Source organism: Triturus cristatus, chromosome 12 (genome assembly GCF_964204655.1).
Source record: "Triturus cristatus chromosome 12, aTriCri1.1, whole genome shotgun sequence".
NCBI classification, from domain to species: Eukaryota; Metazoa; Chordata; class Amphibia; order Caudata; family Salamandridae; genus Triturus; species Triturus cristatus.
In genome coordinates, this window is record NC_140595.1 from 748411302 (window position 1) to 748424450 (window position 13149).

General features: G+C 40.9%; 1 protein-coding gene across 1 annotated transcript in view; it reads right to left on the reverse strand.

The window, feature by feature from the left end:
• Positions 1-1112: 1112 nt before the first annotated feature.
• Positions 1113-13149, reverse strand: part of LOC146782679 (extracellular calcium-sensing receptor-like) — a 28026-nt gene continuing 15989 nt past the window's right edge. The window contains exons 4-5 of the mRNA XM_085637793.1: positions 10974-11097; positions 1113-2829 (exon numbers count right to left, since the gene is read on the reverse strand). Of these exons, the coding sequence (XP_085493919.1) occupies positions 1895-2829; positions 10974-11097 (1059 nt within the window). The 3' untranslated portion in view covers positions 1113-1894. The remainder of the gene's footprint in view (positions 2830-10973; positions 11098-13149) is intronic.

Here is a 13149-nt window from a genome sequence, read left to right on the forward strand (position 1 = left end):
CCTTAAAAAGTCCATTGTTATGGATGAAGCATGTTGGCTGTTTTTGCAGTAAACTGGTGATGGTTTCTTGAAGATTAAGAAAATAAAGAGAAGAATTTGATATATTCTGGAAGTGCTTCTTGATTTTATTGTAAATTTCATTAATTGTGTGAGAATTGAAAGGTCCTTCTTTTTGGACTGCATTTAGGCAGCAGGTGCTTTTGGTGTGTGCACACATAGGGCTGGATTCCTGAGGCGGTAACTGCATTGGGACACAGAATAGGTTCAGCGATTCTTGGTCCACTGCCTTGTTTTGGTTGTAGTATTATAAAAATATTATTCAATCCAAATAAAGCTGCTAATGATACCAACATTATGTTAAATTAAATACGATTTCACATGCTAAGGGTACTTTATTTTGCTCTTCCAATCTCTGGAATAAAGTTTGTTACAGATGTTACTTTACTGTAACAATATTAATTTACGTGTTAAATCTGTTTTGGGTTGATAGGTAATTTAGTCAGTGACATGAGCATTGGACTCAATGGTTCTGCTATTGATTAAGTCACCAGCATCATACTGCAGTAATGAAATATTGTGTCTTCTCAACATCAGTTCTAGGGCTTCCAAATGTTTTATTCGTCCACAATTAGAAATACAGCTCATCATCACAGATATAATTCAAGTCAGAATCTCCAACATCTTGCAAGGGTTATCAAGTATCCTCTTTTTGGTACCCATTGTAAATATTTGGCTGTACTGAAAAATCAACACTGACTATGGAAATGTATGAGAGAATCAGGTTAAATAAAAATAGGAGGAAGTTAAGGCATTTTTTAAAACACTGGTCACAGCAAATCCCACTGAAAAGCCAATAACACTTTCAAGACATATTGGCAATATCACTCAAAGACAATTTATTTTTTAAGTATGTTCTTCTTTCCTGATCTACATCGCCGAGTGCTAAGTTTCTTTATATCATACTATGCCACCCTTATAAACAGCTCTTTGTTGTCATTGCAATATGTCATCCTGTGTTAATACTTTGCACATCATTTAGAATACCTTATGGTCTACATTGGGGAAGCATGTATACCTGACAGACATAGTTGTGCTGGCCTTTATTATTATGCACAATCATGGCTAATTTGTGTTGCTTTGTTTTTTAAAGCATGAGCTATGAAAGTACAAAACCTGCTATGTCAATTCTGGTTACATTATGTCATTTTGTCACTTAACTAAAAATGTTTTAAACAATGTGAGTACATATACCTTCCTCCAAACAGTACCTTTCTGGTACCAGAGAAAGACAGAACTTCAAGGTCAACCATAGTTGTCTTGTTGAGTGGGGTTGGCAGTTGGACACCTGATGTTTGGGAACTTATGCAGAAAACAAAGGGTTTTGAATTCAGCCAGCTGCTTAACTGCCATTTAGAGGAGTGCATTCAGTGAAGGAGAGATGTTATTAGATCTCTTCAAGCCATGAAAAGAAAGCATTTTCTCCAAAGGGTGATTCTGTGAAGAATTATTCTTCACACCCAGATTACCCTGCTTAAGACAGAAAATGTTAATACTGAGCTATGTGTTTTTTTTGTTTTATTTTTTATTGCTGTAGAACTATAAAATAAACCAACAAACTGTTACACCTTCTCTTTTTTATGTATTCAATATTGACCTATATTTTGTATTATCTTTATACCGGGTTGCAAATCATTAGCTAAATGACTATGATTATCTCCAGTTATATCTCTACAGTTAGACTGCACCCATCTGGTGAAATCCAGTATTGCATCTTTTTTTTCATTATAAGGTTAGAAGTTAACAATCAGCAGATGGCTTGAGGTTGTGTTAGAACATTGGAATGCCTTCATGAAAATGAATGACTTTGAGCTGAAATGCAGTCATAGAAATCTCTCTATATGTTTGTTCTTTCTTTTTCTGTGGGCTTTGTGTGACCTTTCCTTAACAGATGATCTCTTGTATTTATTTCCGGCCTGAACAATATAATAAAGCATTTCGGAATAAATATACAGATGAGTATTCCTGCACTCGAGGAGATGATTGCAAAGACCTCCATGGCAGTTGTGTATTTCCCTTGTGTGCTCAGATATCCAGGAATGAAAGATACCCACACACTAAGAAAGACAAGCATGCTGAAGGTGATCCATTTGGCCTCATTGAAAGTGTCGGGCAAATTTCGTGACAGAAAGGCAAGAACAAAGCTACCACCGGCCAATATCCCCATGTAGCTCAGCATGCACCAGAAGGCAGTCTCTGAACATTCATTGCACTGCACAACGATTGTCCCAGTCTTTAGTTTTGTGTTTTTGTCTGGGAAGGGAGGGCAGATTAGCAACCAAGTGCCACAGATAATGACTTGACCAAGTGTGCAACCAGAGACTGTAAAGATCGGGATCCGAGGACCCATCCACTTCCTCAAGTTGCTTCCAGGTTTTGTGGCATTGAAGGCAATGACCACCATGATAGTTTTGGCCAAAACACAAGAGATGCACACAGCGAATATAACACCAAAGGCAGGTTGGCGAAGCACACAGGTGGTTTTCTGAGGTTTCCCAATGAAGAACAAAGAGCAGAGAAAACTGAGCATCAGGGCAACAAGGAGAATGTAGGTGAGCACTCGGTTGTTTGCTTTAACAACGGGAGTATCTGCATACTTAATAAAGATAACTAAAATGGACATTGTCTTCACAGAGCAATTGATTCCTACCATGACCAAAAGAATACCCAAAAGGCTGTGATAGGAGAGGAATTCTGTTTGCTTAGGGACACAGGCATCACGTTTGTCATTAGACCACTGATCTGATGAGCATTTCTGGCATCCTCTTGCATCTGAAAGAAAAGTTCAACAAATGTAATCAATAGTCCACTATTCAAAAATATTATTCTTCATGGTGTCAGATTTGAATGCTAATGGTTCGGGTATGTTAAGTCACTTAGCATCTCAAGATTATGTGTAAATTGAAACTTTCCACATTTTCTTCTTCCGTTAACCAGCCACAGACCAAATTTTATATTTGTCATATGCAAAAATTTGAAAAAGTTAATTTGATCTTACCTGTAAATAATTGTAATTAAACTAAGTGGAAGGGAAACCCAAATAAGAGTTTTATTTTTAACAAGTTGATGAATAAACTTTGAAGGCGACAATTCATCTATTATTCACACGAACAAAGTAACATTATAAATTGTCTTAGAAGGAGGAAATGGCGGTGCAGCACTGGCTCGGCCCTGCCGTTGCACCACCAAACCCCTGGTCGAGCTGTCCACCAGATTACCAGTGTTTCTTGTGTCTGGCAGGCTTTTTTGGACATTCCGACAGTAGAGCCCTGAAAATGGGCACCACAATGGGAACACCAGAAAAGGTTTGCCACAGCATGGACTGTAAAGTCCATGCCATGCAGGAACTGGGATGCATGCACACAGGGGGGGCATATGTTGTGCCCCCCTGCATGCACCCCATGGTGCAGAGGAACAAGGGGGCCCAGTAGGACCCCCTTTGTTTCCTCTCTGCCATAGAATTCATGGAGGAGGAACCGCCATGAAAACCGTGGCAGAGAGGAAAATCGTAATATGCTTGGTGGGACCACAGTAGTCCCGCCAAGTATATTGCAGCCTCTGTACTGCCGCAACACCACAAGAGAAAAGCGGTACCCTGTCAGCTGTTGAGGGGCAATGGCGTTCCGACCGCCTTCATTGTAATTGAGTGGTCGTAAGACCACCACCGCCGAGCCCTCGACGATTCTGGCAGTCCGTGGACTGCCAGACTCATAATTAGGCCCTCAGTGGCTGAATTGCACAATAAAAACCTGGAATTAATCCTGACTTTCTCCTTTACCAAATTGTGTGATCATAGGCAATTGTTTTAATTGTTTTATTATTATTTCACTTTTTCTTCATGATCAGAGATAAGAGGATTTCAAAATACATGACTTTAGGCTATGGGATGTGCCAAGCCTTCTTCCGAGTTTGAGTTCATTAACTGTAATGTTGTTCATATGTATTATGGACTGAGGCCACACAAAGTGTGCACATGACAACTGACTTGCCTCCAAGTTCACTATTAGCATTGTTGTCAGGGTTGAGGAGGGTACGGAGCAATGAATATTTCAAAATTCATGTTTGGAAAAATAACACTTCTCAGTACACTGATATAATCTGATGTATTAAGTTGGAACGGTTCTGCAAGATGTCTTTCAAAATGAAGTTGTTCCTAAAGTTAAGTGGTGCAGGACAATCTAGTTACGTTCTTTCTTTAACTTTGATTAACCTCTAAATAAATACTTGCCTGTTCATTTAACATCTTTTAATAGTCAGTGTTGAGTTGAATAAACAGCAGGTCAGTACTGCTGTTGACCAGGGGCCCGCATGTAAACTATACATACTATGAGTATCACTGCTATAGGATATAATGTTATATTAAATATTTAAAATAGTTGAAAATCTGTTTTGTTAAATATTTAAAAATATGTTTATTTCTTTTCAACAACACTGTCAGTGTTATGACTGGAAAGCTGCACTAGTCACAGTTTTCCAGTGGCACTTAGAAGCATGTCATACAACAATTGTTCTGGTCTGGTGCCTATTCCTACTGTGCGTAACTCTGCATAATGTAGGTGTTAGAGATGTCAGCTTTAGGGAGGTCTGCTCACAAATCTTTCCCCCCTCGTTATTAAACCTTATTGACTATAAAACCGAACAACCACTACAACGACCCTCTCCCATCGTATTGCCTGTCATCTATCAACCATACTGTTATCGCCATTTGGAGCAAGATAATCAATGCATCGCTTTTGCAAGGATCCATCCCAGAATGCCTAAAAACCGGCCAAGTCAGCCCCATCCTAAAAAAAACCAACAGAGCACCCTTTGGACCCAAATAATTTTCAACCGATAACCAACATTCCCATGCTAGCCAAAGTAATTGAAAAATATGTTCAACAATAGTTGAACCAACACATTAGGGAATTCAAGCTACTTGACATCTGCCAATCAGGTTGAGACCCGCGCACAGCACCGAAAAAGCAATCCTACATGTAGTAGATGATGCCCTACTCGCATTAGACAGTAATGAAACATGTCTGCTTGTGCTGCTTGACCTCTCGTCTGCTTTCGACAACTGTTAACCATGGCAAAATACTGAAGATACTTGAGAACAGGATGGGTGTAACAGGAGTGGAACTAAAATGGTTTAAATCCTTCTTAATTAACAGAACTTAAAGATTTCTGGTGAATCAAAAGCTATCCTTCCTCACCATCCGCCAAACCTATTAGGAGTTCCAAAAGGCTCAACACTATCCCCATCACTATTTAATCTCTATATTGAAACATAACTGAAATATTACAGCAGTCTAACATCTCCTCCATATGTATGTGGAGAACTCTCAGATATATATTAAGATCACTTTCCTAGAAAAGAGTAAGACGATGAACCAGGCATTAAAAATGACCGTTTAATGGCTAACAAACAATCACCTTAAGATTAACTCTCCAAAAAATGAATTCCTTCTAATTTCCCCCCTAAAACCTCCACATTGACTGAGGATTGGACCAAGCCGATCACTGCACTAAACTGTACTCCAACCCTGGTGGACTCTACCAATTCGCAAGGAACCTCAGTTTAGACATTAGTCATCTCGAGACTTGAATACGGATCTACCACTTTTCTGGACTACCCAAGATTTCAACAGCCCCGCCTAAGGCATATCTTAATGCAGCCGCAAGACTCTTAACAGGATCAAAATAAATTGATCATATCACCCCACATTCGAAAGCCTCAACTGGCTGCTTTATGAAGCAAGAATCCAACGTAAGATGCCTGCATCACTCATAAAAACTCCACTGTAACTAACACAGAAAATGTCAATTTCTGGAGGAAGCAGACTCTCTCAGAGCGCCGGTAATCTTCTTCTGAAACCTTCATTTTTCAGTAAAAAAACCCACCAAATGACAGAGCCTTCTCTGGAGCTTCACCGAGAATATGGAACTCGCTCCCTATAAGCATCAGAAAAATCTCATCTACTGCTACTTTAAAAAAAGAAGCTAAGTCCTTCCTAATGAGCAAATTCCTCCCTTAATCTGCAGCAGCCCATTCACACCATGTTCTAGTAGCCCCAATCAGACAATCACTCGACTTTCTCTAACCTGCTGAGTGATGCTCTCTGTAAGTTCATCGTTACCAGACTCTAGATGGAGCTCTTTCTCTATTGCTAGGCGCAATCCACTTGTTCTTATTTCGCACTAAGACATTCCCACTGAGATATCCTCCTGAGGACAGCCACATCTCATGTCACCATTGTGAATACCCAGAACAAGTACAAATGTATTATAAGTTAATAACCTAAGTTCTTTCTAACTGTTTTATTGATTGTACAAATGTTGCCTCGTTTTATTTTTTTTTCCGTTTATAGATATCAATGTTTACTGCTTAAAACTACCATGCTATATATATGTGAAGTGCTCTGATACTAATTTCTGGGTCTTGTTCGTGCTTACAAAACACAAAATAAATAAATAAATTTTCCATTTTGCTGAACTTCTTTTTTGTTAACCTTAGGTTGTGCTCACTCCCCTAAAACTATGGTTAGATTGTCATATACCCAATTGACATATTTAATTTACTTATAAGTCTCTTTTAGAGGGAATACCATATACCCATAGCATTGTCAATTTGCTACCAATGAGCCTGCAGCACGTATTGTGCCACCTACTTAAGTAGCACATCAAAACATGTCCCAGGCCTTCCACTGCAGCCTCAATATAGTTTTAAACTGCCATGTCAGCTTGGAATTAAAACTCCTTGCCAAGACTTAAACTCTCCTTTTATTACATGCAGCCACCCCTATGGTAGACCCTAGGTAGCCCATAGGGCAGGGTGTTGTGTAATTAAAAGGTTGGACATGTACTTTTAAGTTTCACATGTCCTAGAAGTGAAAACCTCACACATTTATTTCACTACTGTGAGGCCTACACCTTCCACAGGATAAGATTGGGAATTCCTTATTACATTTAATAAGCTGTAATTTTCTATTGGGAGCAGATAGCTATCTCATGTTTGATGTCTTTGAATTGTAGTGATTTTTAAAATGTTACTTTTAGAAAGTTGGCATTTTCCTGCCCTTAGCCTTTTATGCCTTCAGCCTGTCCTGGGCTGTGGAAAACAAATGATGGATGGAATGCTGAATGAATGAAACATACACCACCAGTCAAGAGATATGGGTTAAACCCATCTTTCTTTTTCTCACTATGCCACCCCAGTTTGGACCCAGCCATATGCAAATTAGTCTTGACCCTGTTACTCTTGGGAACAGTCAAGCCCAAACTGCCAAGCTGTATCCTCTCTGGAACAGTAATAAGCATCCTGGGACCGGTCTTGGTTCACAAGACTGGGTGTAACTGAAATACTTTGTGAACTACTCCTAGACAGTCACACAATAGAGGGATTAGGTATGCCTGAATGGGCTATATATATTGGCAGGAGGGTAGGGAGCTGAGCATTGCCCACTTGCAACTGAATAGGGAGGGCTCTGCCTTCACACAAAGGACCTATAGCCTACACATTGTCACTTCAGCTAGCTTGGAGCCAGGGAAGAGGAGTTAGAAAATACCGTGCACTTCAAAGCCACTCTCTAGAGGCTTTTCCCACCTTACAGAAAGAGGGCACCAGGGTATAAAACTAGGGCCTCAGACACTAACTCTTCAGTAAACTACTGGACTTGTGGATACTATGCAAGGAAGACGGATTGCTGTGCTGATGAAAGGACTGCCACTCTGCTGGACTGCTGGCCTGTTGAACTGCTGCTTTGCAGGATTGCAGCCCTGTTCCCCTGCTGTCCTGATTCCCTCCTGTTTGAGTCTGAGGGATTTGGACCTGCACCTGAACACAGGACTCCGGGAATGACTCCAAGGGCTAGTCTGCTGGTCTCCTGTTCTGGGCCTAATTGACATAACAGGTTCCCAACCATCTGCACCAGTACCCAGATCCAGCCTGAGCAAGCTTAAGCAAGCCAAGGTGGTGCTCCTTAGGTCCTGGATCCTTGGAGTGGCCTCAGAGAGGTTGAATTTAAGTTTTTGGGCTCTTCAGAAAGCGAATAGGCCCGCTGGTGTCAAACCCTTGTCACACGCACAGACGGGCGATGCGAAGTTCCATCAGCCCGACCCTTTGTGCCACAACATCGACAACTCACAGAGTGTGCCACCATGAAGCACCAGCCCGACGGTCTGTAATGACAACATGATCTTTGTGCTACAATGATGACTGCCCGGACTGCTCTTAACGCTACATTGATGGCTGCCTACTTCCCTATTCCTCGCAGCCCCCCTCCACCGCGAACGGTACTCTTGATGCTGAACAGAAAAGGTAACTCTTCAGTGGGATTAACCTGGTCCCTGTATCCGACCCGTGCACCATCGCAGTCAGACTGAACTTGTAACTTTCTCCTGGTCTGACACTACCGTATAGCTGCAGTTGGTGCTTGGAGCTTTTTGGCTCTATTTTATACTATAATCTTTAAAAAGTGATAACTTCAATTTTCTAAATTAGTGTGGAATTCTTCTTGTGTTGTGTTTTCACTTTATTACTGTTTGTGTACTGCATAAATACTTTACACATTGCCTCTGCGTTAGGCCAAACTGCTTTTTGTGCCAAGCTACCCAGGGTTAAGCACAGGTTAATTTAGTGACCTTTTGTAGTTCACCCTGCAAGGGATTGTGGATGTTGCTTGACCAGGGTTCACACCCCAGTCAACCGACTTCCCAATTTCTCACGGTAGGTTTCATGCTTCCTGTTCAAATGCGCAGCTTTTTTTTTTGGGCGATGAAACCATTTATCACTGCAGAGAAATAATTTCCTTCCCCTGCCATCACATCTGTGGGTGATCATTTCAACCTCTCTTGGCAGGGGGTATTCTTCCACCATTTACTGAATAAAAAGATCTTGGATTGAAGTTTACAAATTTCCATTAATGGAGATGTTTGTGGGCATTATTGAAGCTCACAAGCACACGTTTTAACACCAATTTCCCACCATTAGAGTGGGATTTAGTACTGTGGGTTTCTCTGCACTTGTAGCAAAAAATATCACAGTGATAAATGCTTTTACAAATGTCAAGATCCCCTTTGAAAATTCCTGACAGGTGTAAATAAGATATTTTTGGACATATACTTACTTGATAGCACAAATGGCATTTTACATGTGAATTCTGTTTATATGCCCAGAGTATGACACTGACTGCATTTAAATGTATAAAGTTAACTATGTGTCTGATAATTGTTCAGCTCCTATTTTGAATATTCAACTACTTGAGATGATGTTCTAACCTGAAGTCACCGGCCAGCTCTTTTTCATGAGATGTGAAAGGTGATATTAAACCACATAGGACCTAAATAAGGTCCTAAGTGGAGTTTGGCGGTTGAAATACTTTGCCACAAATGTGACAGATCTCCCATCCACCTTAATAGAAGTGCTATAGAAAATAATGCACTTGTAATACTGATGATGGGATATTGTCATGTTTGTGATGGAGTATCTCATCTGAAGAACTCTAAATTAGGTCCTAAATTATGTTTTGTTCCGCTAAAGACCCTAATTAATAGATTGGGTCAGGGAAATGTTAACATCTCGGGACTTATGTATTGACTGTTTGAATTTCTGTACACTTCTATGTACATGTATATGTATCCTTATAAATATTAATAAAAGCCAAATGCTGAATAATTGTTCGCTTTTTCAAAACAAAGGTTATTTTTATATCATTCACTATGCACCTTTCCACTTTTGCAGTTCAGTTGCCACCACTTTGTAAAATAAAAAAAAACACTAAGGGACTGATACCGAGTCTGTTGGTCCTTGGACTTTCAGACTTATGGTGGGGCAGAGGTGGCGATCTTGCTACCACCACAATATGACCCAGTGGTCGTGCCTCCCTGGGACTGCCGGCTCTGCCAGGGAACCGTTGTTCCTTGGCAGAGGCGCAGCATTCATGAGGCATCAATATGCTTGGCAGGACTGCCACGGTCCCGCCAAACATATTACGACTTTCATCACCACCTCTGATTTCATGGACGTCTTTCCTCCATGAAAACAGTGGCGGTGAGGAAAGAAAGGAGGCCTTGCAGGGCCCCCTTGAGCCTCACGCCTTGCACAACATGTGCCCCCATGTGTGCTTGCACCCCCTGTTCCAGCACAGCATGGACTTCACAGTCCATGCCGTGCTAGAACTTCCTTTGATGTTACCATTGAGGTGCCTATTTTATAGGCACCGCTGTGGGAACGGCAAAGGAAATGCCCGCCAATTACTAAAAAAGTAATTATATGGCAGGCAGTTCTCATGCTAATTTGGCAGTGCGGCGGCGGGGCGGTCCCACCGCTGCGCCGTCAAACTCGGAATCGGCCCCTAAGCCTTTGCTAATGTTTAAGATGCTGTCTGTCGTTTGGCTCATGAGCTATTGATCCAGTTAAAAGGCTGATTTAAACAGCTGCATTTCCATAATCCTTTAAATGTATTTTTCCACAAACACATCTGGTGAAAGAAACTTATTGAATTGGATTTTGCATTTTAAAAAACACAACTTTAACAATCAATTTAAATAACTAGTGAGAGAATATGTTTGTTTATGGTTGCACATGTTCAGGTTCCTTCACAAGATTGCAGCATAGGCCTATATATTTTTGAGGCAAAACACAAATATTGCGGTTTAAAGCACACATAATAAGCATGGTCACATGTTTTCCTATGCAATTGTTTTGATAGATTGTTTTTATTATTATTATGATTATTAGTAGTAGTAGTAGTATTATTAGCAGTATTAGTAGTGTTATTGGTGGTAGGGGTAGGGCAGTAGTAGTAAAAGCAGTAGGAGTATTAGCAGTAATATGAACAGTGGTAGGAGTAGTAGCAATTCTAATAACTACAGTAGTAATAAAATAATAATAAAAAAATGCTTTTATTATTATAGTTTTTTGCAGAATGTCTTACCTTTCTCATTGGAGATTTCTCCTTCGGAACATTGGATGCAGTCGAAGCAGCATGCGGGCTGTCCATCTCGAGCAGCTTTCCTATACCCAGGGACACAGCTCTCACTGCACACGGATCGGGGAATCTGAGGAAGATAAAGGAATTTAAAAAAATGAAATTGTATTAGAAGGTCAAGAAAAACGAACCAGTTAGGATCAGAAAATGGGAATATAATAGAACATGTTTACAAGGCCTGGGCAAAATTTAAATTATGCAAGCGTTATTCACAATTTTGGGAATTGCGCACTATGCTTGTTACACCAAACTACTGGGAATTACGTTATTATGCAACTTCATGTCATTACACTCGATGGACAGTAAAAATGTATAGAAAATTCACAATTTGTGGTGAACACTCAGGAGCAACAGAAGAGGAAAAGTTGTTGCTTGTGGGACTTTTTTTTTTTTTGCACTATTATTTTTGTATGAAAATATTGTGTGAATGATAGATTTACAATTCATATAAATACCCCCAATATATTTATGGAAGTATATAGAGGATATCTGCTAGTTTTCTGTATTTAGCATTATTTTGAATAGCAACTGTAATGATACAAGCAATAATGATATGTACACATACAAAAAGCAGTTCTCAATAATTTGTCCCTACCACTTTAAGCCTGTTAGAGACAGTAGAAGACACAGGCTACAAATATCCTTGCAGGTTATTACATCATATTGCTGAGACCACAACAAGTCCCAGATGAGCTGAAAGCCAGATTGTCTGCCTTCCTACTGACGGAATCTGAGTTCCAGGATTCCTCTGGCCTCAGAGAGATGGGCTGCTGTTTCTTCACCCGTTTTAACCACCAATGAACTCCTGCTGTGCGGACGCCGGATTGCCTGCCTTCCTGCTGAGGGACTCTGAGTCCCATGATTCCTCTGGGCCCAGAGGGAGGGGCTGGTGTTTCTTCTCACGCTTTAAGCGCTGACAAACTCCCACTGCCTGGGACGCACGCGGACCCATCCTTGCACGTCATCGCCAGTAAGAGGCAGGGCAGGGCCATCTCACTTTTGTCTAGCCCACAGGAATGTTCTGGGTGTTGTTGATCTTACCTCAAGGTACTGGATGATGTAATAATTTCTCCTATCCGTCCCTTTAGCAAACCGGTGGCAGCCCCACTCCTGATCTATGTTGGCAAAGCAGTAGGCTCCACTCTCTATGGAGCCGAATTGTGGGGTTTTGAAAAGATGGTCGCCCTCTTAAACTCTGAGAACAAGTTCCCCAGGTCCCTGGCTTTGCTACCGCAGAGTACATCACTCCATCCGTTAAGGCTAGATTTGGGTAGAGCCTCGATCACTGTGAAGGTTAAACTATGTCCCCTATTGTTTTGCCTGCACGTAAGGACCACTCCTGAGCTGCTCCCGTATGCCGTTGCCCTCAAGGAAGTTAGCGCACTTGACCATCTTAAGAAGATAGGCTGGATCTGTAGTGTGAAATCCCTGCTATGTACATTAGGATTAGAGGGTTACTGGGATGTTAAGGATCCATTACTGCTCCCCAGTAAAGATGCAATCAAGAAGCACTATTGGGACTGTGTAGCCCAGGGCCTACTTACTAGCACTTTGTGGTGACGCTTAACCACAGAGTTCATGAATTTTAAAATGATTGGTTCATACGAGCAATACCTAGAAATTATTGCTATACCCCATATAAGGAAACTCTACATGCCGTTCAGGTTTGGTTCCCTCTCTTTGAACTCGTTTATAGGTTCTTTGAGGCAGCCAACTGCTACCTCCCAGTTTTTTCCTAGCTGTATTTCTTCAGTAGAGTCTGTTGCCCATGCATTTTTTTGTCTGTCCCAAGTACTCCTGCCCGAGAGGAAGATGGTTGAGGCCAATTTATAAGCAATTGGGCACATGTTGCTACGATGAAGCTCTCCACATCTTATGGTCGGACTCCAGGCCAGCGATTGTTTGCTCTGTTGCAAAGTTTCTGGGTCATATGTGAACAATTAAAAGGATTCTGCTGAAAGCATGAGACTATTGCAGAGGTTTGTGTTTAAATTTTGATCTCTAAATAATTTTTATAATGTTTTTTTTAATCAATTCAGCTGCTTATGTTTCATGTTTACTTGGCAATAATTAATCGGCTTCAATTAACTCTAGAACTTAGCCAGTATAGTGGGCCATGTTG